At 40.8% G+C, this 27193-nt stretch overlaps 1 protein-coding gene across 1 annotated transcript in view; it reads left to right on the plus strand.

The window, feature by feature from the left end:
• Positions 1 to 1368: 1368 nt before the first annotated feature.
• Positions 1369 to 27193, plus strand: part of LOC148349411 (complement factor B-like) — a 31795-nt gene continuing 5970 nt past the window's right edge. The window contains exons 1-12 of the mRNA XM_088320545.1: positions 1369 to 1516; positions 2705 to 2914; positions 6550 to 6735; positions 10412 to 10588; positions 10726 to 10812; positions 12030 to 12169; positions 13585 to 13729; positions 16174 to 16305; positions 20383 to 20493; positions 23294 to 23428; positions 23507 to 23604; positions 26770 to 26905. Coding sequence (XP_088176671.1) covers positions 1462 to 1516; positions 2705 to 2914; positions 6550 to 6735; positions 10412 to 10588; positions 10726 to 10812; positions 12030 to 12169; positions 13585 to 13729; positions 16174 to 16305; positions 20383 to 20493; positions 23294 to 23428; positions 23507 to 23604; positions 26770 to 26905 — 1612 coding nt within the window. The 5' untranslated portion in view covers positions 1369 to 1461. The remainder of the gene's footprint in view (positions 1517 to 2704; positions 2915 to 6549; positions 6736 to 10411; positions 10589 to 10725; positions 10813 to 12029; positions 12170 to 13584; positions 13730 to 16173; positions 16306 to 20382; positions 20494 to 23293; positions 23429 to 23506; positions 23605 to 26769; positions 26906 to 27193) is intronic.

A 27193-nucleotide genomic window follows, 5' to 3' on the forward strand; every position in this document is an offset into this window, starting at 1 on the left:
CCCAAAACCTTCCCCACAGAGTCTGTGCCACGAAATTCTGTCCATAAAAGTTTTGAACAGAACCAGTACAAAGGGCAGCCTTGGTGGAGTTTAACTTAAACTGGAAACGAGTCTTACTGCCGGCAATTATACCGAACTCAAGTACCGATCATACAGGGACCACATAAGACTGTGCTGTACCCCATTCTCCCGAAGGACGCCCTCGAGGGTTCCCCAAGGAACACGGTCGAATGCCTCCTCCAAATACACAAAACACATGTAGACACAAGTAGATCGTGTAAGTAAACCTCCCTGCAGTTTTTTTCTAGCACTTAAACCAGCCAATAACAATCGTTTACTGTATCAAGTTAATCAAATCCAATCTGATCGATTGCTTTTCCTGTTGCCTTTCCCATGCTTTATTCGCTAAATGTTGCAGGAGGAGGACAAGGGGATTTCCTGTCTGATCGATACTTGGAAGCTTGACTCATTGAGTCAACAAATCTTTGCTCAACTTCGTATTCCTTTTTTGGGAAATGATGAGGCAAGTGTACTTTGTGCCTCTCATAATCAACCTTTAACAACATTAGGAGGAAAAAAACACAAGTATCGGTAGATTAACGATGTCACGATGCAGCCTGCAAGCTGGTTAAGGCCCGCCAAAGGATGTAATGCGGCCCACAAGAAAACACTGAGAGAAGCGCAAGAGAAAAAATAACTGCAGCTTTAAACATGTCCACTTGATGTCGCCTAGGCCAGGCACTAATCACAAAGCAGCTGTACCTGGATTTCTCTCTCTCTCTCTCTCTCTCTCTCTCTCTCTCTCTCTCTCTCTCTCTCTCTCTCTCTCTCTCTCTCTCTCTCTCTCTCTCTCTCTCTCTCTCTCTCTCTCTCTCTCTCTCTCTCTCTCTCTCTCTCTCTGTCCCTCTCTCTTTTTCTCCTTCTCTCTTTCTTTATTACTCTCTCTTTTTAATTTCCTTTTTCCCTCTCTTTCTCTCTCACCGTCTTTTTTATATCGCTTTCTCTTCTCTCTATTTTATCTTTCTTTTGCTCTGTTCTCTCTTTCTTTCTTTCCCTCTTCTTGTCTTTTTCTCTCTCTCTCTTTCTTTCTCTTTCACTCTCTCTCTCTCTCTCTTTTTCCTCACTCTCTCTTTCCTCCCTTTCTCGTTTTCTCTCTCTCCCGCTGTCAATTGCATCCAAATATCAAATAGCATGGTATGCATTACAAAGAAACACGTTTCTGTTTGGTTTCTGATTAGAGAAATACAAATGATTTTCACTTTCATTTTGCGTCGTAACTATTTGAATTTAAGCAAATAAAAAACGCTGTCAAGCTACGTCGCAATATTAAAAGTTCTGCCCTCTAAAAGTCGTATTGATCTCATTGTATTTGTCCTGAAGTTAATTTTTAACTTTGTTTGAGTCTTTAAAAGGCCAGGTCCTACCAAAAAAACATTTTAGTCCCGGCTTTCATTTTCCGACATGCTTTTTTTTGGCCGCTGGCTGGAATTTGCTGCTCTTTTGTGTCTCCTTGTAGGTGAGTGGACTCATTTTTGGCTTTTCCCTAAATCCAAAATTTAAAGAGGTTTTTAGCGATGTGAGTGTTAGCGTTTTTCATTGAACTCTGTTCTTAATTCCAGCCGGAAAAGCATAACTGATTCAAGAGAGCTTTCTTATGTATTTTTGTAGGGTCAGAGGCAGAAATAGAGGGGTTTTTTTTTGTAGAGGGTGTTTTCCCCAGTTAGATTGATTGCGCCCTGCTAGAATTGTTGAATCCACTTTAAAAAAAAACAACCAAAAGAAAACGAGAGTTCACGCTACTTTTAAGCATTAACATTCTACTTGTTTTGGGAATTGGCTATATGTAAGCAAAGTAATAAGTAAGTAATGGGGAGTAGATAGATAGAGATAGATAGATAGATACTTTATTCATCCCCGATGGGAAATTCACATTTCCAGCAGCATCCCTGAGCTGAGAACAATACAATAATAAAGCAAAAAGAATACAATATACAAATACCCAGTGTGACGTGCAAATGCCCACTGTAGCGTGTTATATAGAATAACTAAATAGTGCTACACAGAATACATATTGCAGTAAGATTCGGTAATATCCAATATAGGTGGTGTGGTTTACTGTGGGCTTTTACTCTGCCGGGTAGAGTTAAAGAGCCTCATGGCATGAGGAAGAAAAGATCTCTTCAGTCTGTCCGTAGTACAAGACAGTGACAGCAGTCTGTCGCTGAAACTGCTCTTCTGTCTGGAGATAATGCTGTGTAGTGGATGTGATGGATTGTCCATGATTGACCGCAGCTTTTCCAGTAATAAACAAATGTGTGATAACTGATAAATAATCCTACAAGAACAAAACCCTTTACCTGTTTGGGAAATTGTTACTCGTATGTTCTCCAGAGATATCATTGTGTCATTTTTGCAAGTTTGATTTATTACAGTTCTCTGTCTCTTGATGTAAAATCATGCCGCTAGCTTTTTTTGACATATAACAAATAAAATCTGATTTCTTCTTGTCATTTCTTTAGCTTCTTAAAAGTCCACATGGTGCGTTCGAAAGAAATGGAAAACCTTTTGTACGCAGAGGAATTCCCAGTTACATATATTCCCCTTGAATAAATGGGGGTTTAAGCAATTCTACGGTTCACTTTCTTGATTTGTCCTAGGCATTGTGATTTCCACAGAGGCCAAGTAACTCTTTTCTTCTTTTCAGCCAAAGAAGCGCAATGCGATTGTACGGACAATGATATCAAAACAGAGGGAGTGAAGTACACGTTGACCAGAGGGCTGAAAATAGGCAGCATGCTAGTTTACGTTTGCCCCTCGGGTTTCTATCCGTATCCCTTAAAGAAGCGCATTTGCCGGCCCGACGGCAGCTGGAGCTCCGAAGGGCCTCGAAGTTCTCAAGCTCAGACCTGCAAGAGTAAGTAGCACCATCAACATACATCATTCCTTGTTTTGTTCTGTTAGAGCTGGTGGGCACCCATCCATCCATCCATTATCTGCACCGCTTATCCTCAGTAGGGTCGCGGGGGTGCTGGAGCCCATCCCAGCCATCTCTGGGCAGTGGGCAGGGGACACCCTGAACTGGTTGCCAGCCAGTCGCAGAGCACACAGGGACAGACAATTCGCTCGAACATTCAAACCTAGGAACAATTTCGACCCGCCAATTAACCTGACATGCATGTTTTTGGAATGTGGGAGGAAACCGGAGTGCCCGGAGGAAACTCACGCAAGCACGGGGAGAACATGCAAACTCCGCACAGGAAGGTTGGTAGCTGTATTTTAACCCATGACCTCAGAACTGTGCCGCACACGCGCTAACCACTGCGCCGCCATGCTGCCCCAGCTGGTGGGCAATGGAACATTATTTAGTTGTTCCATCCATGTATGAGGGTGTTCCCTCTTACTTTTTTTGTGCCATCTAAACTAGTTGGTCCCTCTTTCATGTTTTTTTCAGTTGGAGCTAGTCGGTGATTCAGCCATCATCCGTTCATATTTTGTCCTGTTAAAGCCGGTCGGAGTTGGAACATCATATAGTTGTTAAATCTGCGTGTAAGCGTGTTTCCCCTGCGTTCACTTATTTTCAAGTCAAGTCATGTTTATTTGTGATGCCCTTAATCACAAAGAGTCTCAAAGGGCTGCAGAGACTACAGATTATTGCAAACAGCTAGACTATTATTACACCATCCCCTGATCTAAAACCTACATGAGAGCAAGGAAAACGTCAAAAACGTCAACATGAGGAGAATGAAGAAACCTTGAGAAAGGACCGCTCATGAGGTAGTCCCCCTTCCAGGATGACCAGGCTGCAATGGATGTTGCAATAACATATCATAAACAGATATTGTCAACATAAAATATAGGTTTTTCATATGCTATAGAATAGAAGTGTATTTTGAGCTTTGATTTAAACATTTGCCCTGAGGTTGCAGATCGAATCTCAGGGTGAAGAGCATTCTATAGCACCCGTGCCCGAATGGAGAACGCTTTCGAACCTGTGGATCTCTTTTTGGCTCTTGGGATCACTAGTAGACCAGCATTTTCAGAGCGAAAGCTCCGGACCGGAACATAGGGGGAAATTAATTCTGAAAATTTTGACGGAGAAAGTCAATGCATGATTTTGTATACTACCAACAGAACCTTAAAATCACATCTTAAGCTAACAGGGAGCAGATGCAGGTTAGCTAAAATCGGGGTAATGTGATCAAACTTTCTTGCCTTAGTTAAAAGCCTCGCTGCAGCATTTCGTACCAGCTGAAGGCTCTTGATTTTGGACTTCGGGAGACCGGAGAGTAGTGCATTACAGTAATCAAGACGGGAAGTGACAAAGTCGTGAATTATAATCTCCGCATCTGACTGAGACAGCATAGGACGAATTTTAGTAATGTTGCGAAGATGGAAAAAAGCTGTTCTACTCATATTCTTAAAGTGTGTTTGAAAGGACAGATTGGGGTCAAATATGACACCTACATTTTTGACCAAGTCACTCTGGGTGATATTACATTTGTCAATGTTCATAGCAGTTTTTGAGAACAAGTCAGATGGACCAATAACTAACATTTCGGTCTTTTCAGAGTTAAGGCGCAAGAAGTTGAGTGACATCCATTCTTTTATCTCAGTGAGGCAGGCATCCAGATTTCCACAGTTTAGTGTCCTCAATTGGAAGCTATAGTTGACTGTCATCTGCATAGCAATGAAAACTGATATTGTACTTGCGAATAATATCACCTAAAATGAAAAGAAGGGGGCCTAGTACAGAACCCTGCGGAACACCACAGGTAATACTAAAGGGCTCAGATGTCATTTCACCATATTTAAGATGTAGGATCTGAACCATAAGAGGACTTTCGTGATTTGTTACATGTGAACCAATTGTTTTCTCCCAAATAGCCTGCACAATTAGTGTTCCAACAATATCCTGCATTGTCTTCTCTTTCTATCTCTCTGTTTTCTTCATCCAGATCGAGTTAGTTTTCCAACATTTCCTATGTTGCCCTTTTTTTCATGTTATGTTCCATTAGAGCCAGTTATTGTCCCAATATTATGCTTAATGGTCTTGTCTTGGGATTCTCACTATATTTGTATATGTGTGTAAATACATATCCTGCTTCATCTACCGTTCACGTTTTTTTTTCTGTGGGAAATAGTTGGTATACCAACATATCCTGCGTGGTCTTACTATCACATTTGGTAAATATAGAGCTAGTTAGTTTTCCAACATAGCATCTACTTATCCAGAAAGAGGTTCTGGCAGGGGTGGAGGAAGTAGTAGGACAGTAGAAATTAAATGATCTGCATTTATATAGCGCTTTTCAAGTCAATGACTTCCCAAATCGCTTTACAGTGTGCTTCACATTTCTCAATAGCGGCCGTGATCTGTGCAGCCATGTAAGGCGCTAACCTGCTTATTGGGGGTATTGGGGGTTCAGTGTCTTACCCAAGGACACTTCGGCATGTAACACGGACAAGCCGGGATTCGAACTGGGATCCCTTAATCCTAAAACGATCGCTCTACCTCCTGAGCTACTGCCGCCCCAGTAGGAATGAGGTAGCAGGGGCAGTGGATCCGGGAAGAGGCAGCTGGCCAGAAGATTTTGTGGAAAGAACTCTGGCCACGCCGGATCAGGTTCCTCATCCAGTTGGTCTATGACGTCTTACCCAGCCACTAGGAGAGGGAGGCTACCGCTGACGGCATGACCAAGTGCTGTGAGTGATCGCTGAAGCCATTATCACAGGGATTTCCACCAGAAAACACCAACAGCCAGATAGGCAGTGCATCACCTTTGTCAGACTTTGGGAGAAACAACAGCAGCTCCGGGGTGAAGTGGGTGTTCTTCTGGCAACAGCACAGGAGTGGCAATTGAAAGTCGACCTAGCACAAGTTTCCAGATAATATTGCGGTGACCACACTCAGGCCTGACATCGTCCTTGTGTCAGAAACAACAAGGCAAGTGGTCAGGTGGGATTTACTGTTCCCTGGGAATATAGGATAGAGGGGGCTTTTGAAAGAAAGAGAGCCAAGTATGAGGAACTGGCAGGTGAATGCCAAAGCAGCGCATGGAAAACCCGATGCAATCCCATAGAGGTCGGGTGCAGAGGATTTGCCGGTCAGTCTCTCACCAGAGCACTCAAGATGCTGGTAGTGAAGGGACTGTAAAACAGGCGAGCCATCAAGAACATCACCGACGCAGCAGAAAAGCCTTCCAGATGGCTGTGGATTAAGTGGGGCGACATGTTGTTACAGGCTTTAAGACACAGGCCAGAACTTTTCTTTGGATCATTAATTCTTATCGAAATGCATGGACTTTAAAATGTATAACTTAAAAGTAAAATAAAATGTTGGGTCTTCAGAAAGATTTGAGAAATGAGACTTATAAAACACATTTTTGTGGTCAACCTCTGGCACCCCTTGGCTGGTCAATACAATAATTGCAAGTGGTGGCCTTCTCACATGTCCACTCTAACATGAAATAAACTAAAACTTAAGCAGATACCCTACACTCTGTTCTCCTTATTTGTCCAGCCACACAAGTCTTGACACTTTGTGTTTTCTAGTGGTGGAGTGCCCCAACCCCTTCGTCCTTATGCACGGCAGTGTTAATCCTCCCCAGGAGAAATATTATGTGAACAACGAGACAACTTACGAGTGCTACTCTGGCTACTCGCTCCGAGGCTCGGAGAGTCGGGTCTGCTTACCCAACGGCAAGTGGAGTGGCCCTACACCCATCTGCAGCCGAGAATGTGAGTCCATTTTTTAATTCAAGTCTCTTGGGTTTTCTGTAAAAAAGACTCACATTTTTAGTGTTGTCAAGAGATTCAACATCTTGGGTGGGTTGGGGGGTTGTTAGAAATGTCAACCCTTTTCATTGGGCTTTGTTACGTCCAGAATAACAAAGACAACACACTTGTGCTCCACTTACACATGTTGGAGAAGGGGCCTCATGTGCTAACACTCTCTAAACTGGGGTTCATTGAATACAAACTGTCACAGAATGAAAACACAAACATGAGAGAAGAGAGCAACAGGTTTGTTAATCCTGGAACAAGTCAAGTCATGTCTATTTGTATAACCCTTAATCACAAAAAGTTTCAAAGGGCTGCACAAACTATCTTTACAACTACTCCGGATCTGAAACCTACATGAGGGCAAGGGAAAACTAAAATAACCTCAGCATGAGGAAAATGCTTGAGAAAGGGCCACACAAGAGGTAATCCCCCTTGAGCAGGCTGCAATTGATGCTGCAAAGACATCTACAGACAATACGTAGACATTATCAACATGAAATATAGGTAACAACAGAATTTCCAGTTCCTGCCGCAAAATCTTGATCAATGCAGCAGGTGCAAGATGGTGGAGGAAATCAGGTCCGAGTGCCGGCACAATGGCTCGAAATGCAAGAACTATGCAAAACCAGCCCCACCCTACTCTCTCAAGGACAAGAAGACAAGAGTATGAGGTCAACATCACTTTTAAGCTATCAAATATAAAGTCTGTTTTAAACCTACATTTCAACACATCCACTGAGTTTGCAGGTCATACCTCAGAAGGCAGAGGATTCTACGAAATTGAGGAACAGTCTCGAACCTGCGGGATTCTTTTTGCCTCTTTGAATCACTTATAGACCAACATTTTCCAAGTGAAGACTCCGAGCATGGACAACGGGGAAAATGAAATCAGAACGATAGAAGGGGTGCAAGTCCTTGCATCAAAGACAAACCACTCCAGCTCGATTTTTGCATGCTGGAGTAACGTCAGCACGCATTTCAGTCTTTCCCCAATTTGCTGCTTGGTCTTATCACGATAATTATCACGTCTTCTTTTCTTTTCACATTTTAAGGCTAATTTTTTGCCCCTGAGTGAAAGTTGACAAAAAACGATGCTGCTTTAATCAATCTTTAATGTCAGAACAAACAATTACAGAGCATTTCACAAAAATTAGGAACATTGAACAAGTGAAATCTTTGTCGGAAGGGGAGCTGGTTTCAGGTTTTCTTTTGGGAATGAATATCAAAATGTACCGTTTACCAAATTGTTCGAATTAGTTATCTGACTCCATTAACCAAACACAACCTACATTCACCCAACAATTTATGTGCGCTCGTTTCTTGATGGTAAAGATGAACAAGAAAGCCGACATTTTCACACGGGGGCAGATTTAATTTAATTAACAATTTAACTAAGTGTACGCCATCGAAAACGGCCGAATTAGTGACGTTGGAGTCTCTGGGAGGCCCTCTTCTGAAGTCCTTTAGCTCTCTCCTATTGGCCATCTTCTCCCCGCATAATGGCGTGCCGACTCCTCCCATGGGCGTGCCCGTGAAGCCCCCTCTGGGCTTCACCATCTCGTCGAAGAGCGTCACGATGTCTGGAATAACCAAAACAACACAGAGCGTTTCTACGTCATCAGGGCCTTTCTGCATCTGGATGCGCTGATTATCTTATCAGCCTTACGTCCCATTCCCGCCGTTCCTGTAAACAACATTTTCTACTAGGGTGCCCTGACATCGCACCACAGCCCAGCCAGTGAATATCTTTTGCATTAAATGTAATTCGTATTAGATCGTATAAAATCCTTTATAGTCAAATGTATAAAATCCTTCAATACGCAGGTACCGCCTTGCTAGCTAGCCGTTTGCTGCTCACTGGCCCAGTGTTTGCTGAACGTCCGCTAGCACTCGTTTTGGACTGAATTGTTTTTCCTTCGGGCGGTACTGTTTTAAATGGTGGAATACGTTTTTTTGTCTTGGTTGATACATGTCGGCAAAGTTAGCAGTGTACGTCACCGCCCTGTGTTTTTTACTATGATTTCGATCAAACTCGTGAGTAGCCAAAATACCTCAAAACAACTGAAGAAAAAGGGGCCCCTCCTGTCTATGTTTCTCTCAGTATGCTTTGAGTGGGTATGCTGGGTCTTCATGAAGGGGCGGACCTTGTCATCTTCTCCATCTTCTGAATGTTAGTCTGGAATAGAAGTAAATCCTGGCCCCGGGTCCGAACCCGGACCTCAAAATGTCAATCATTAAGTCGGGCCCTTCGGGTTTCTCTCTCGCCAGTTAAAAGAAAAAAAAAAGTTCCCGTTTTGAGAAGGATCTACACAGCATGCACTTACTTTTACTCAAGTAATTATTTAGATAAAGAAAATACTTGCAAGACTGTCAGTTTAACTCAAAATCTCTAAATCCAAAGAAATTTTCATCCTAGGTGTTGGGGTAAAAGACACGCCGCTTCCTCCTTCCACCTCCCTCATGTCAGACGTCATTTCGGCTTCTTGCCAAAAGCTTACAAGCTTTACAACCTTTCTTTCTGCTTTTTGGACAAATCGCTCACTATTTGTAGCTTGTAGTCTGCAGAATAGGATTTTCATTTCTGTGCCATTTTGTTCAGTTTCCCTTTCGTTCGCTGCACGTCACTGAGATGAGCACTTCGGCGCTAAACTGTTAATTTAGGCGTGGCACTTGCAGTGCACACTTGATTTGAGGGACTCGACCCCAGTAAAGTCCAAGCTGCGTATTTCAGGGCTGAAGTAAGCACGGCCGGAGTAAATGTTCGCGTTTACTTTGACGACAAATTAAAGCTTTGGGTTTATTTCGGGCTCGTTTATCAGATGAAGTTAATCTGTCGTTTTTGGGCGGGTTCGTGTTCATGTACCCGCGACTCCGGTCGGGTCGGGCTGAATTTTTTAGGCCGATCTTACCTCTAGTCTGGAACTTGCGTTTTCATCACATCAGCACCCCTGTTTTATCTGGTGGTCGGGTGGTATTTACTGTTGAAACTATAGACTTTTATCAATCATTCTTTATTTATCATGGCAAAAACTATATGACTGTCAGACGGAAGGAAAACTGAGATCACTTGCACTCGTTTTTTGGTTTTTATTGGAAGGAAGGAATGACAAGACGTGATTCTTCGATCCGTTGTTTGACGGTTTGACGAAGCTTGACAGGCGGGCGAAGGCTTGGTGGGAATGGTCGTGGACAGGCGTAATCGTCGTGTTGTTGGTCGGGGCTGAAGAAGAAAGGCGTTGTCGTGTTCGGAAGAGTGATCAGGAGTCAGACGGACAGGGCAGGTCGTAGGCAAATTCGGAAACGGGTTGGCAACGGAGATCAAGTAGAAGAAAACAGGAGGCTGGCTAAGAGTCGGAGGTATGGGCTTTCTGAGCAGACGGCAACAGGTAGCATAGTACAATCAGACAGCTTGTTTCCGGAAGCTGAGGATTTAAATGGACAGGGTGCGCCAAATCCTGAGCACAGGTGTTCCCGATCCAGGTGATTGTGACAATGACGATAATCATCATTTTAACGCCCAGGCCTACTTTTTATTCTAGATTATGGATTGTATTTTATTCCATGTTTTTAATCCAAACTTTTCCACTTACACTTTATCATCTTCACCTTTTTCCTCTTGCCCACACGACAGCAGGAAGCGATTGCGCCGATCCGGGCGTCCCTGCCGGGGCCCTGAGGACGGGTAGTTCCTTCCGACTAGACGACAAAGTCAAGTACAGCTGCAACAGAAACATGTTCCTGGTCGGGTCCAGCCAGAGGGTCTGCCTGGAGAACGGACAGTGGACCGGAACCGAACCGGCTTGCTACTGTGAGACTAAGAGATTTGATTTTTTTTTTGCAGTGCAAAAAATCTTATTCTATGTATTCCTTTTTTTGTGGGAAGTCACAGCAACTAAGTATTATGATGAATTTAAATATTTACTCGGGTTTTTTTCTCCTCCCCAGATGATTATACCTATGATATGCCTGCGGAAATGTCTGAGGCTTTTGGCAGCGCTATTAAAAACAGCCTCACCACTTTGGAGCCCACTGGTAACCGAACAACTTATTTAAAGTGACAGTGTGTTATAGTTTACCACTAGAGGTAGTTGTAGCCTAGAATGGAGCTGAATTCAGAGAAGACAGTAACCCGAAAGATACCACTTTGCTAAATTTTCAAGCTTCTTTTATATTTCCTCAGGTTAGCAAGGATGAATTTTAAACAGGGACAGGGCTTTAATCCCCAAAGGCAACAAATAGGCGACTGAAAAGAGCCAATAGCTGGACTTCATCAGAGCTGGTGGGAGTGGTTAACCATACCAGAATAAGACACTGAAGGACAAAGCAAGATTATTCATCTGGAGCTGCTTTTTCATTTTTTTTTCCTGTCTTTGTATTGCATTTTATGTTATTTTTTATTTTTTTCTCTATTCAACATTTTTGACACTTTTACACGTGACAGTTAACAACATCAGTAACGGTGCGGCATAGCCTGTATCTAAGTGGTTAAGATGAAAGGCTAGAGAAGGAAACAGTGGAAAAAATGAATCCGACAACAACCACCGATACTGGGTCGCGTGTCGTTTGTTAACCGGCCGCACAGAAAAAAGAACAAGGAGCCTTATTTTATTCATGTACATGTTTTTGGTGCTCGTTATACATGTGGTTTTATGGCACTATATTACCGTAATTGAACAATGACTGACGATCGACAAATACTAACCATATTTGCTCAGCTTTGGATGCAACAGGAATCGAACGCGAATTAAAAGGGGAGAGCGCTGAATCATAACTATTGGTACACTAGGATCGTAGGTGATGTAGGACATATATGATCTCATCACCACACTATTGTTACTCCAGTTTCCACGTTGTACAACATTTTTAATGGGGCAATATGGGAAAGACTTCAGCCAAAACAATGTTGCACAACGTGGTACAGTGAATAATAATAGTGTGATGATAAATGTAAAGATAAAATCGAATGTCTTCTCCTATGTCATCAAATCCCTATAAGTCTAGTGATTACACAGTGGATTAAAGCTTGTTATTATCATTGTTATCGTTATTATTACTGCAAGAATATTTTTAGGTTGCGGACCAATGCTATATGCCATACCGGGACAAGTTGCTTGACAAAATCCTCATCCGGGCTTCCGTAGTCGTAAGATAGTGCCCAAACCCCTCCACTTCTTCAACCTGTGTCATATAATACCACATGTGTTTACCTAAAATGCATTTATCACATTGACGGGTCTGGATTTGTTCAGACGACACACAGGAGGGCCGCAAAATCCGTGTTTCCAAAACGGGAACCCTCAACATCTACATCGGCGTGGATATTTCCGAGAGCATCGATGAGAAACAATTCAACGACGCCAGGGACACTGTCTCCAAACTCATCACCAAGGTTAGTACACAAAAATAGTGGAAAAAAAAACAGTAGACCCCCGGCATACAGCGACCCCACCTTATGACGTTTTCACGTTACGGTTTGGAATGGATGTTTTTCTCGGACACCTTTTCATGGCATTGTCCCTACTATATCACATCATTGCGAAATTATTTTGCATGGCCAAAACTTTGCAGTGACCCAACCTCATAAAATGCTACTATTGAACTACTTCCCACAACTCCTTTCTGTCTTCATTCAGTTCAGAAATTGTGTAGTAAACTTGAATGTGTTTTCTATGGGTCCCAAGACTTGCAGTGATACTAAGGAAGAATGAAAAATATCATAACCATGGAAATGAACGCAAATGCTAAGTTGTATGGCTTTGTGGGTCTCTAAGACCTGCAATTGGTTGACGTCCTATAAGTTGCTGTCTGCATGAACATAGTACTACTTGATTTACGATTGTATATATTGAAAGGTAATTGCTTTTATTATGTTTTTGTAATTCAGAATGTAATTTGGTGGTTTCCTTTTCAGCCAGCAGGTAGTGCTTCGGTTTCCCATCCAAATTGATTCGACATATCCTTATATTATGTCTAGCATTTGTTATTAAGGAAGCAATACCCTTAACACATTTTGATTTACCTTTTTCATTTCATTCATGGCTCACGATTGATCAGTCCAGAAGGAAAATAGTAGAGACACACAAATAAATAATGCACTTGTTTAATATTAACAAACTACATTTATTTACATGACAAGGAAAATTGAATCAAATGAAGGAATAAAGGACATTGTTAACACCAGCCTTGGCAGTCTTAGAAAACGGGAACGGGGAAAGAGATTCGGTAGCCATAATTATATTACTGATCCATAAACCCGGTTATGATAATCAAGTCATTTAAAGGATCAGGAAATATTTTCATAGTGTGTCAGAAGAGAAATATTTTTTGTCCAGCACCAAATGTTGTGAAATACTTTCTTGCCTACCTTTGGGTTGGACAAAGCAGCACGTAGAGGAGAAGAAAAACCGAGGGAAGGGGGGTGGTGGTGTTGGCCGCATGGCGAAAATAACCTCCCTCCTCAGGCTAGTCTCTGGATCCATTTTGTCACATCCCTCAGCCGAGGGATGGGGAAAATGAGAACAAAGGCTTGGTTTTGCCATGTTTCCTGGCTGGATGAGGCTGTGACTTTCGGCCTAGTTGGTCGGCATGGTTCCCAGACGGCCTAGGTTATCCATACTATTTTTTGTAATAATGTTTTGATCTAGGATTCGGAAGGCATTCCTTAAAAATCAGCTTAATTTTATATTTCTTGCTATAGGGCTATTTCATTTTACGTTCGCTGCCTCAGAACAGATTCATGTCGTGTCCCGGGGGTCTACCGTGCAGTGAATGGAGAGTTAGCAAATTTTTTTTCGTCCCCTTCAGATTTCCTCCTTCCCCATCTCCCCAAACTACGAAGTTGCCTTTTTTTCCTCGGACATCTTCGAAGTGGTCGACATTGTGGACTTCATGAAACGTAACGTGACACTAAACGTCTTGAAGGAGCGAGTGGACAATTTCACAGTGGGAAGTGAGTCCCCATTTTTCTTTTTTTGTCCTTGATGTTGTGAACTAATTAAACTGAAGAGGCAGGTTCAATCCCTCAACCCCGTCTCGCCTTCTGGAAGCTACACATTCATTTTTTAAGACAATTTTATCAGGAAATCATATGGAAATCTTTTAAGGCATGAAAATATCAGTAGCTCAGGAGGTAGAGCGATCGTTTTAGGATTAAGGGATCCCAGTTCGAATCCCGGCTTGTCCGTGTTACATGCCGAAGTGTCCTTGGGTAAGACACTGAATCCCCAATACCCCCAATAAGCAGGTTAGCGCCTTACATGGCTGCACAGATCACGGCCGCTATTGGGAAATGTGAAGCACAATGTAAAGCGCTTTTGGAAGTCATTGACTTGAAAAGCGCTATATAAATGCAGATCATTTCATTTCATTTCATATAGATCTCAGAAGAAAGTGTTTTAGGTGAGTGTGGGGTTATTTCCCAAGGTGAATTGGGCGTTAAAAATTGTGCGTTTCAATAAAAATCAGTGTAGTCCGTGCAGGCAGGAGTACTGTATTTATTATTGTGTAACACGCCTCTTAATTTATCTCATTGTAAAACAATTTTTATTTATAGTACCAAAGACGTATTATAGATAATGTAGAAACAGAATGTCATCCTGAAAAAACATGAGTCACGTACACTGCTTGGTTTGAGCTAAGAGAGAGTCAAACAAAATTTTATACCGACTTTTAATCAAAAATTATGGGTGCGCGTTATACAAAAATAAATATGGTATTTCCTCCGCACCCTCCTCACATTTTTAAGCCCTGACCCATTTTTAAGCCCACAATAAATTAATACACTGGTTGGCTACACAACAATTCAAAGTGGAGTATTGTTCATAGTGTTTGGAAGTTCATAATACTCTTAAGGTGGGGTGCGTTGTTTGAAGTGTCTATAAAAAGTTGAAAGTAGAATGTTATCTCGATTAAGTCCTTTTATCTTTCATTTAGCACTGCAATTTTGGGACCTGAAACACATGAAGCAGGAAAGGGGGGTTGGGTGGGCAGTCCAGTGATTTTATGCTCGTCCCAGGATTTTTGTTAGTGTAGCCTGCAAATGGTGAAAGTAAAAATGGCTGATTGCCAAGCCAACCCCCCCCAAAAGTGGAAAAATAATAGTTTGTTTGTACTGACTGAGGCTGCAACCGTGACTTTAAGCCAAGAAATGGCGGCAGAGAGTAGCACAATTTCACGTTGCAGACACCACCCTTAAACAAGACACACACACTTTCGGATTTAGCTACAGTGCCTTAAAAAGTATTTGAATCATTCCTGTTTCTTTTCTGCACATTTATTATTCACAAAGGTTTCACATAACCAAACCAATTTTAATATCACAAATACAAAATGCAGTTCTGAAATGCTGATTCCATGGCACGAAAAAATGAAGGGCTATCCCGCCCTATTTGAAAATTGGTCCCCCCCCACTTAAATTACAAAGTAATCTTGACTAACCACAGTTTTGGAAGAGCGGAGTTTTATTCCACAGGCCACACCAAATCACTTGCATTGAATGAATGAAACTTTTATTTTGAACGTAACATTACAAAAGCAAAAACAAAATGACAATTTGAAAAAGAAAATTAAAGAACCAAACAATGTTATCGTACATGTTCGAAAGGGAGTAGGAAGAAGCATATGCTTATTGACTTCACTAATAATTGTGTCTCACAGTTAGCTCCTCTGTGTATTTACATGTAAAAAATAACTTATATACAAAATATACATATTTACATCGGCTCTGTGGATACTCAGTCGCTTCGTTATTAAGCACGAGCCAGATGCCTCCAGCATTAAGCTCCCACTTGTCTGCCCTAACTTTGAGATGTGAAGATTATGTCAGTTTTGTGTTCTTTTTAAGATGTACATCTATGTGATTGTATCCCCATTTATCTAGTTTTTGTTCGTTTTTCACCATCCTCACCAACATATTTATTCCCCTCATCGTGTTTTGTGAATTGAATCTGTTAAGCAAAGTAAAGTAGGTTACAAGTACACAACAAACATGCAACGTTTATTTTTTCACATAGAGCCAGATAGGTATTGATTTTGTTGCGTGTGCCTTAATAAATGGAAACCACATTGCAAAACTGCATTTTGTATTTCCTTGGATTCTCTCTGTGTGATATCAACCCACTGGGGTCTCACAAAATTCTCTGAAGAACATTGAAATTGTTGCTATCATGTGATTCAATCCTGACATCATTTCATCATTTTATTGACACTGCAAATGATAAGTTTTATTGTGCGTGGACACAGATGGGTTGGTGCAATCCTGTGGAGTCCAACTTGAGGTGGAGGGGTAAGGGGTAGTTCATGTCTGTGTGCCCCTCCCCCCAGCAAAACAGAATGATGTTCAAAGTTGAAGTTCTCTCATTTGAACTGCTCTTCTCTGACTTTCCACGTTCCAAGGTAGGAACACTGCCGGAACCGATCTCAATCTGCTCTTCGCCACCTTTTTGGAAAAAATAGCGCTGATAAAGAAGTCAGAAGGGGACGAGCGCTTCAAGGAGCATCGGCACGTCATCATCGTTTTTACTGATGGTAATGTCATCAAATTCTACATTTCAAATACAGTTGACCCCCGGGATACAACAATAATTTGTTCTCAGGTGGGGGTGAATTTGCTATTTAGCTCAGAAGCCCTACTACCAATGAAAAAAACGAAAAAAAATCTTACTTTGAACTCTAGTTTGAAAAAAATGAAATTGCTTTAACCCTGAAGAACCCAAGAAAAATTTTCTCTGGTGGGAAATGATGACCAGTGGGTTCTCCACGGTTGAAAAACTTACTTTGAAGCCAAAACCCTACCTGGAAACCAATGTTCCCTCTAATTTTCCACAGCAATCCCAAGTGTGGCAACTAAGTCATTATCAAACATGTCCAAAACTTGACATCAAGTTACATTAGGCTGAGTTTCCGGCAATGCAATTTTTTTTTTCACTTTTGAATGAACTGACCAATGTATTATTGCAAAGGTTGTACGCCCTACAAACATAATTCGTTTTTACAACAGTTCTTTCACTAGATTTCCATTTCTTTTTTTTCCTAGTATCTTTTGTCGCATAATACTAACGTTTTTGGGGGCTTATTTAGTCGGTTGCACGATACACAACTGTATTTAATCACATTTTTTAGTGGAAGTACAATGTTGGCAACAAGATTGACTTGGTATAATTGGAAATTATTGGAATGCAACACAAACTTTTTCTTCTTTTTCCCTGTTTTTTCCATTTTTTTAAATTCCTTTAAAAAAATTCTCATTGTGTTTATTTTTTCCTAGCTTTTCCTTTTTTCTTTTTGTTCTGTATTTACTTTTTTTCCTTTGTTTCTTTTTCTTTTCTTTTTTTCTGGCTTTTTTTCTGAATTTGTCTTCTTTTTTCTCTTCCTTTTGTTTCTTTTTTTTCTCAGCTTTTCACTACTTTTTCATTTTGGTTTTTTTTTCTTTTTTGTTCTATTCCCCCTTCCTTTAAGTCATTTTGTGCATAATCTTACATAATATTTGGTCATATAGGGATGAAAGAAGCAAAATCAACCTGAAGAACCGTTTAGGACCCGAAAGAGCCGGTTCCTTTTAGTGAGCCGAGCCGAAGAAGCCGGTTCTCGAAAAACTCTTTCCTCAACTTTGTTCTACTTCGACCTTGTCTTCTAAATACCGCATTTAGAACACAACGTCAGGGGAGCCCTTGTATTTTTACCTTCACGCACTGTAACTTTGACTTAATTCGCTTCTTAATTAGCAATTTCGAGCCCTGATTTTTGTGAGCTGGCTAGATTTTTCTTGTGCGCGGAAAAGCTCTGGGTAGTGCGCAATGGCGCACACACACAGCTTAGAGGGAACATTGCGCTGGATAGATTTTCTTTTTTGGGTCGCAGCTTAGAGGGAACATTGCCTACTACCCCAGATAAAAACTTTAAAATTACAAAATAGTGTATAGTTATTATTACTTAGGTGTAATGTACACAAATAGGATTAAATAACATAAATAAAAGTAGATGAAAAATCTGATTAGATTTACATTTGTTGTGAAGTAACTTGAGTTGCTGCAGTAGAGTAGAGGACGGATGCAGGGAGGAGGAGATGCCGATGGTGGGTTATAAATGAGGGTTAGGTTAAGTGTTGAAAAAACATCTTATTCTGCACCATAAAGAAAAAACATCGTAAGTTGGAGTCGTTGTAACTAGGGGGTCTGCTGTACCTATATATTCTTATAATTGTTGGGTATGGATTATAGTGGGGAAAATGCTGTAAAAAGACCGAAAAAGATCTAATTCCACGCTTTAAAGTGCAAATGTAGTAAGGTGGGGTTGATGTATTTTGGGGCTCTACTGTACAATTTGTATTCTGATGTTGACTATATGGTATGGCAGGTTGAATGCTGTAAACAGGGGCCGAAAAACATCTTATTGTCAGGATCAGAACGGGAAACAGGACCCACTCGCGTAACGTTACTCACAGTTTTATTGGGGAGAAGGGAAAGGAGTGCACACACAATCCGGAGATCGCTGGTCCCGGGGAGTAGGTTGCTCAGACGTGGTAGTGGGACTTCAGTGGCGAGCGATGGCAGTGCCGGGAACGGAAAAAAATCGAAAACCAGGAGAGGAGAGTAGACGTGGTCGAGATAAAAAATGAATCGTTGTTAGGGGCAGGAGAACAGACGTGGTCGAGATCAAACAGATCGTAATTCGAGACGGGAGAGCAGACGGGGACGAGATCCAACAGATCGTAGCCGGAAAAAAAAAGGAGCAAAAACACAGGACAGACGAAAAAGGGCTTGCCGTGTAAAAACGGAGATTCGCAGACGGACCGAATGCTGTAAAGAGGGGAGAACAAACATATTTTTTCGCCCAGTAAAGTGAAAACTTGATAAGGTGGGGTTGCCGTATCTTGAGATCTACTGTATATATCTATTCTGATAATTTGTTGTTGATGTCGTATAGTGGGGTAAATACCGTGAAGAGGGGCCCCAAAACATTTTATCCTGCACGGTAGAGTGAAAACTTCCTAAAGGGGGAGTCGTTGTGGCCCAGGGGTCTACTGTACATATAGTGCCGTGAAAACGTATTTGCCCTCTTTTTGATTTCTGCATGTTTATCGCTCACAATGGTTTCCAATATTAATATTTCACAGGAACAACCGAAGGAAATAGAAAAGGCAGTTTTGGTTCCATTTATTGAGGCACAACAAAAAATCCAAACCTATCTGACACTATGTGAAAAAATGCCACCTGAACCTTATAGCAAGGTGGGCCCCCTTTAGCAGTGATAACAGAAATCAAATTGTAACGATAATTGATAATAAGTCTTTCACAAAGCTGTGGAGGAATTTTGGCCCACTCTTCTTTGCAAAATAGTTTTAAATATGCCATACTCGTGGGTTTTCAAGCATGAATTGCAGCTCAAGGGTCACACAACAGCATCTCAATTGGATTTAAAGCCAGACTTTGACTTGGACATTCCAGAACCTTAATTTTATTGTATTCTTTGAGCCGTGTCCTACTGCATGTTCCAAGAGCGCTTGAGTTTGAGGGCACGAGGTGATGACCGGACGTTCTCCCTCAGGATCTTTTGCTAAACACCAGAATTCATTATTCTGTCAAGTGCAGCGAGTTATCCTGGTCCTGAGGCAGCAAAGCAGCACCAGACCATCACACTGCCACCATCACCCTTTACTGTTGACATCATGTTCTTTTTGTCAAATGTGTCACTTTTATACTCGATGTAACGGGCTGCACTGCTTCCAAAAATTGAAATTCTTGTCTCATCAGTCCACAGAACATTTCTCAAAGTCTTTAGGATGATCAAGATGCCTTTTTGGCAAATATGAGATGACTCTGTGTGTTCTTTTGTAACAGCAGTGGTTTTCATCTGAGAACTATCCAATGGATGCCATTTTTGGCCGGTGTATATCTCATAGTAGAATCATGAACACTGTTTAACTAAGGCCAGTGAGGCCTGAAGTTCCTTGAATGTTTTTTTTCAAGGCTCCTCTGCAACCATCGAGCCATCGTTGCACTCTTGTAGTAATATTAGTTGGTAAACCACTCCTGGGAAGGTTTGCCACTCTTCCCAGTTTTCTCTATTTGTGGATAATGGCAGTGGTTTGCTGGAGCCCTACAGCCCTGGAAATGGCTTTGTGACCTATTTTGGAATGATGGATTTCAATCACTTTTTACCTAATTTCTTCTGGAAATTCTTCAGATTGTGGCATGTCATTTGTTTTCTTGATATTTTGTCGCCTACTTCACTTTGTCTAATGCATTTAATATAAGTTCAAAAGGTGGTGGCAAGAAATATTGGGTGTGGCCCACAAAATTGAACTCAGTTTTCCCAAAACTGTGGTTCGTCACAGTTACTCTGTGATTCAACAATGGAGGGCGATTTCTTTTTCACATCGGGACAGATAGTCCTAGATTTTTATTGTGCCTAAAAAATGGAATCAACATTTCAAAACTGCATATTTTATTTCCTTGGGTTGTCTCTGTGCAATATTAATATTGGTTTGATAATCTAAAACCCCTTTGAGTGATAAATATGAAAAAAAACACTGAATTCATAAAGGGGGCAATTTTTTTAAAACAATTTCTCCAGATGAGACTTGAGTTCTGTGTGGACATGCAGGTGCCTACAATATGGGCGGTTCCCCCGAGTCCACCGTGGAGGAAATCAAGCAGCGAGTCTATATGGACCCCAACTACAGGTTGAAAGAACCTTCAAGAGCCGAGTTCCTGGGTGAGTTCACTGGCAGAGGTATGGTCTTAAAAAAAAAAAAAACGCCTGGTCTGACCCAGGCCCACGAGTATCAAAACCCGACCCAGCCTGAGCCTGACCAATTAGCTCGATTTCCAGGACCAAGCCTGAACAAACCCCAAATTTCATATTTGTGTGGACTCTGGAGTAGAGAGGTGATTTATGATGAATTAAAGCCTGTCTTTTGTAAGAAAATCTAAGTTAAACAGGACTTTCCAGTATGAGAATTTACATCTTTTATATTTCTGTGTCTGCAGAGGTTACATTACCGCCAAATTTCTATCACTGCGTTTTTTTTTTCAAGCATCAACAGGAAAATCTTAAAGACATCTGTGTCAAGAACCAGAACCGAATCAGGACCGAAACGCGTGAAGTTCTCACACAAGCCTTTTATTTTAAGGGAAATGGGGAGTAATGCACCTTAGGCAGCGGTCTGATGTAGAAAGACAGGAAGCCAGAGACCGACGAGATCGATTCCAATTGCCCGAGTTGATTTTGGACAGATGGGGTCGATACCGGACAGGACAGGACAGACGGATGGATAATGAATCAGGATATCGAAAATAAACAGGAGAAACTAGACGGGAACGAAAACTGGAGAAAATAATAAACAGGACAAAACTAGACGGAAACAAAACTGGAAACCGAAAGTAAGCAGGACAAAATAAACGGGAACAATACCGAGCAGGAAATACCAACAGAAACAGGACCGAGTCAAAACCCACGTCTTGCGGGGCAGAAGTTCTTTGACGGGCTCACAAGGGAAACGGGACAGCACTGAGCGTAAAATAGACAGAAAGCCAATCTGTTAACGTGCCGCAGCTGGCTCCACACAAACGGGGCCAATTGGGCGCCATGGCAACCGTGACAATCTGTCATTTTGACCGTTTGAAAACTAGGCGAAAAACCACAGCAACAGGACATCCTTAAGAATCTAGCGCCGAACTTTCAGAGAGTGAGAGGCGGAGAGACAAAAAAGAACGATGACAGGCAGATAATAGACAGAGACAGGAAAAGTTCTTTGAATTGACATCGCAAAATATTAATACAGTACGTGTTGTTATGAGGCCACTTTTGTTTTTTCCAGACCGTGGTCTCTCATATCCAAACGCCATGGCGCAGTGTGATGTTAGCGTTAGCAATGTTAGCAATGTTAGCGGTGTTAGCGTCACTACATCACATTGAGTTGTGAAAAGATATTGATGTAATGATGATGTTTTTTGAACACCATGACCCATGCTACTAGCTTGAAAATGCTTGAATCTCAATGTTTTGCTTTCAACAATTAAAAAATGCTTGAAAATTGAGTAAAGTGCTTGTAAATGCTTAAAATCGATGCCATGTTTCTCACCAAGTCTGGTTAAAAATGACGTTGAGATTGCTCTCTGGTGGCTTCGCTTTGCCGTTGCATTTTTTTTTCCCTTGTGATTAACAGCAGCTGACATTAGTTTGTATGGCATTGTCCTATGAAGCGTCAGGTGCATGCCACAACTAAACGGGGCACTATGAAAATGTGCAAGGATTAAACATCAATTATTGATATTTGATTTTGGCTATGTAAAAAATGAAGGTAATGTTTCCATCTGGTCTTCTATCGTGGAGAAGAAGAATCCACTCTGTATGAACTTAAGATGAGGGGTGTCAACTGTCAACTATTTCGAATCGGGGGCCGCATTGGGTTAAGAACTTTGGCTAAGGGGCCGATTCTGGAGACCTATCCCATTTTGTTCATTTATGAATGAATATACTTGCAGACATCCAAATGTTTTATTTGTTTATCTCAGTCGCATCAACTTGGTTTTGAAATCCTACGAATGAAAGAAATATTATAGGTCCCTGTAAAAAGTACTACATTTGATATTTAGTTTTGTAGTATGACTGTAGATGTATTTTGTGTGTGTTTTTGTTCTATTTCTGCAGTCAGATATTACAGATAGTAATATTTCTGTTTTATTACTGTAGTTTTGTTTTGTAGTACTTTCAGAGTAGTGTTTTTTTAGTATTTCTATTGTAGATGTGTTTGTAGTATACAGTATCTGCATTATTTTGGGAGTATTACTGTTGTTGTGGTATTTCCGTCATAATGTTCTGTAGTAGTAATTGTGTACTGTTTCTGTCGTAATATTTCAATTTTACTTCTGTTGTAATATTTCTGTTGTATATTTATTATTTTGTATTACTGTAGTGATATTTTTGTAGTGTTTCTGTAGAAGTGTTTTTGAAACATTCCATCGTAGGATTTTTTTAATAATTTGGTAGTATTTTTATAGTATTTCCATAGTAGTAAATTTGTAGTATTTCTGAAGTGTTTCCATGTTACATTTGTTGTCATATATCTGCAGTATTTCTTAGTACTACTGTAGTTGTATTTTTGTAGTATTTCTGTCAAACAATTTATTTACTAGTATTTTTGTAGTATCTCTTTCTTAATCTTTCTGTTGTTGTGGCTTTGTATTACAGGATTACTGATGTGGTATAGTATTTCTGTAATGGTATTTTATAGTATTTCTGTATTAGAATGTCTGTAGTATTTCCGGAGAATTTTTGTAGTTTCTCGGTTGTAACGTTTCTGTAGTGGTATTTTGGTATTAGAGTATTTTTTTCTCTTTTAAGAATGAAAGCAACATATCATATTAGGTACACGTTTTAAGCTTTTAATTTTATTCATCGTCATTATATTTCGACCATTTTCGTTCGGCGGGCCGGACAAAAAAGCCTGACGGGCCATATGTTTGCCCACCCCAGGTTAAGATCAATGATTATCCAACACTTTGCCTTCCAGACATTTACGTTTTTGCCATCGGTGTTGACATCTTCGACGATGACCTCATGCCGCTGGTGGCGGGCAAGGGGGGGAAGCATTACTTCAGGTTGAGGGACATCAAAACTCTGCAGAAAACATTCGATGACATTATCGGTGAGATTTCTTTTCATTTTTATTTTTTATCACTAACGAGGGAGCCTCCTCTGACATTCCTGTTCTGTTGACGGATAGATGAGGACGACGTCATAGGTTCCTGCGGTCTTCACAAGAATTACCCCACCATCAACAAAAGGGAGAACTTTCCTTGGGCGGCACATATTGTTGTCAAGGTGGGGGATTTCATACCCTTTAAAATTTATTTTAGATATAAAGTCAAGTTTTGGTTACTGTACCGTATTTCCAGAGGTGAGTTGTCATGAATTATATCTTCTCCGTGACATCTACTTGTTGGGACATTTTTCTACTTCCATCAGTATTTTTAAATCACTATATTTCTTGCTTGAGTAGATTTGTGAAGTAGAAACTACTTACCACATTAGGGTACTTTGAAGCCGTTACTTAAATCCCCTTCCACTTAAGTATGCATCTGTCTGTCTCTGTTAAGGCTAATATTTGCTCAAAGACCATATTTCCTTTATTTAGACGTTGTTGTTGCCAGCCATTTTACTTACTGGTGTTCGTTTAAAAAAGTGCCAGGGAGCCACTTGGGAGTGCCAAAGAGCATTTTGACCGCATGCAGCTCCTGAGCTGCTCGTACACAAAAGCAGATGTTTCTCAATTTTGTTGGTATTTATAGGGGGTGCCTAGCCAAGGACACTCCCAGAGGCCTAAAGCACTAGAGTGTACATTTTCACAAAAATCTGTTTTAAGCCACATAAGCCTATAAACCACAGTCAAACAGAAAAACACACACACTCAACTTGAGATTTATAAAGTAATTTAGATTAGATAGATAGATAGAGAGAGAGAGAGAGAGAGAGAGAGAGAGAGAGAGAGAGTGCCTTGTGAAACTTTTTGGCTCCCTTGATAGATAGGTAGGTAGATTTAGTTTACAATTAGATTAGATTTAAGTTACAATTAGATTAGATAGATTGAGATTAGACTAGATTTAGATAGATACATAGATGGATTAGAATTAGGTTATACTAGGTTAACCTTTGATTTAGATTAAATTAAAGTTAGGTTTATATATATATATATATATATATATATATATATATATATATATATATATATATGTTGTGTATATATGAGGTGCACTGGACTATAAGGCGCTTGGAAATGAAACTACAGTAGGAGCTACGGTAATCGTGTATAACCATTGCACATTTTATAGATGCAAAGATTGATCAGACGAAAAACGTCGCTCACCAAAATTTAAATACATTGCATGAAACGGGAATTAAACCCAGGTTGCGGCGGTGAGAGAGCACAGAAACGCACAAAAAGGCATTAGATTTGATCTTTTTATTTCACCATTTTCACTCACAGTGCCTGAAACAAATGTTAGAGAATAAGGAAACAGAAATCACAAAGAAGAGGGAATAACAACTTGGACTTTGCGTTAATTTATATCTTTCAGGATTAATTTCTGTTTTCTCTCCATTTTACGACATTCGTTTCTAGCATCATGACTAAAAAAAGGGTGATAGTGAGATGAAACTAAATGCCTTTTCGTATGTCATCTGGTTTTATTCCCGTAACATACAGTGTTTTGTGATTTTGGTCAGGAATGTTTTTCGATGCATCTATCATTGCACAAATACGGTACTACCATTAAACATGGAGAAATGCTCACCTGTATATACTGTATTGTGTGCTCCGTATCTACTTTATTTTGCCCTACTCACTGGGTTATAAGGCAAACTTTCAAATTTCTGGCCAATTTGGATTTTTTTGTGTGCGGCTTTTAGTCTGGAAAATACGGTAATCCCCAGCTCTCTTGACTCCCAAAGAAAATTTATATAATAATTTATCATTGAACAAATGTAGTCTGCCCTTTTCTCTCTCAAGCAAACAAGAAGGTGCTTATCCATGCTTTTTTCCCCAATCGTTTATACAATTGTAGTTCCTTGCTCTCTGGACTCCACGAAAATTAACATCAGGAGCAATTTTTCTGTTTACTGTTTCAAGTACCCAGCCAGAGTCGGCCCATTTTTTCTCTCATGCAAACATGGAGGTCCTGGTACATGTTTTCATCTGAGTTTTCATACAGGTTCTTGAAATCCTTGAAATTGCTTCAATTTCAGTGTTATGTCTTCAGGGTTTGAAAAGTCCTTGATTTTTAAGCGAAGTGGTGGTTAATGCTTGAAATTGTCGCCATGTTTCTTTTGTTAGGGGTTGGGCTAGGGTAAGGGGCTCGGGTTTGGTGCTTGAAATAAGGGTTTTAAACTTTTTTATGGTTCCAAAATAAGACTTGTGGTGGGGTTAAAAACTAAGGTTCAGGCTACTTAATTGGGTATTGTTAGGTTTTAAATATATTAAAATGTACCGTTTACCAAATTCTTCGAATTAGTTATCTGACTCCACTAACCTAGCACAACCTGCACTCTCTTAACAATGCGCGCTCGTTTCTTGATAAGAAAAGATGGACAAGAATAGCCGACATTTTCACACGGCAGCAGATTGAATTTCTTAAATAAATTAGCCAAGTGAACTCCATCGAATCAATGGCTGAATTAGCCGAATTAGTGTCGCTTGAGTCTCTGTCAAACCTCCTCTCTCGATCTTTCTTTTTTTTTCTACCCACGTCTCTCCGCAAGCTGGTGTGTCGGCTCCTCCAATGGGCGTGCCAGGAAAACCCCCACGCCCTCTCCTCGATGTCTGGAGTAACTCAAAACAGCAGAGTGTTTCTACGTCATCAGGCCCCCTTTTGCGTCGGGAAGGGCTAATTATCATATCAGCCCTTCGTCCCAGTTCCGCTGTTTCTGTAAACATCATCCTCCACTACGTTGCATTGACCTGCCCTACAGCCCAGCCAGTGAATATATTGTGCATTAAATGTAACTTGTATTTGATCTTACAAAATCCTTTATAGTCAGATGTATAAAATCCTTTAGTATAAAACTGGGTTTAACTAGGGTTCTGAAATTGGGTTGGTGCTGGGGTTACAGCTAGACTTAGGTGAAAGCTTATGGTTAGGGACAAGGGTTTAAGCTTCATTTTAGGGCTCTAAACTGAATGTAGGATTCCAAAATAGATATAGAATATTTGAGCTTTGGTTACAGTTCTAAAAGGGTTAGGGCAGTGGTTACAGCTTGAGCTAATGCCTAAGTGTAGGGCTAGAGCTAGGAGCTAGGGTTTGGGCTGCAAGTTAGGGTTCTGAACAGATTTTGGGTTCTTAAATAAGGTTGGGGCTAAAGTTAGGGTTTGAAACTAATGTTTAGGCTCTTGTTCTTTTGATGGATTTCTTCTTTTAATGGTACTGGAAAAAATAGTGCTGTACAAATCAGGTTTGATTGAATTTTTGAGTGTTTTTGTTGCCTGACCTCTAGAACGAAGAACGAGTGATGAAGTGTATGGGCTCTCTAGTGACGGCCGAGTTCGTCTTGACAGCGGCACACTGCTTCACTTTTGAAGATAGGCCTCAACACGTGACGGTGGACATCGACGATGGACACGGCAGCAGATGTAAACCATATTCTTTGAAACTTGTGTTTTACTTTGACGATGCTCCGACCCGCTATATCACTATTCCAGTGGCAAGCCGTGCATTTCACACCTAGGCCTTCAGTAGTACTATGACTGAATCAATCTAACCCTCAATATGTCAGGAACCAGGAAACAGGAATGGAGAACCCAATAGCGTAACGTACTCACAGTTTATTAGGGAGAGGAGGAATGCGCGCACACTCGATCCGGGAATCAATGGTCGCGGAAGTGGATTGAAACTTGAACAAAAGAGTGGTCAAAATCAAA

The sequence above is a fragment of the Urocampus carinirostris genome, chromosome 17 (assembly GCF_059441175.1).
Source record: "Urocampus carinirostris isolate Australia breed hairy pipefish chromosome 17, RoL_Ucar_1.0, whole genome shotgun sequence".
NCBI lineage: Eukaryota > Metazoa > Chordata > Actinopteri > Syngnathiformes > Syngnathidae > Urocampus > Urocampus carinirostris.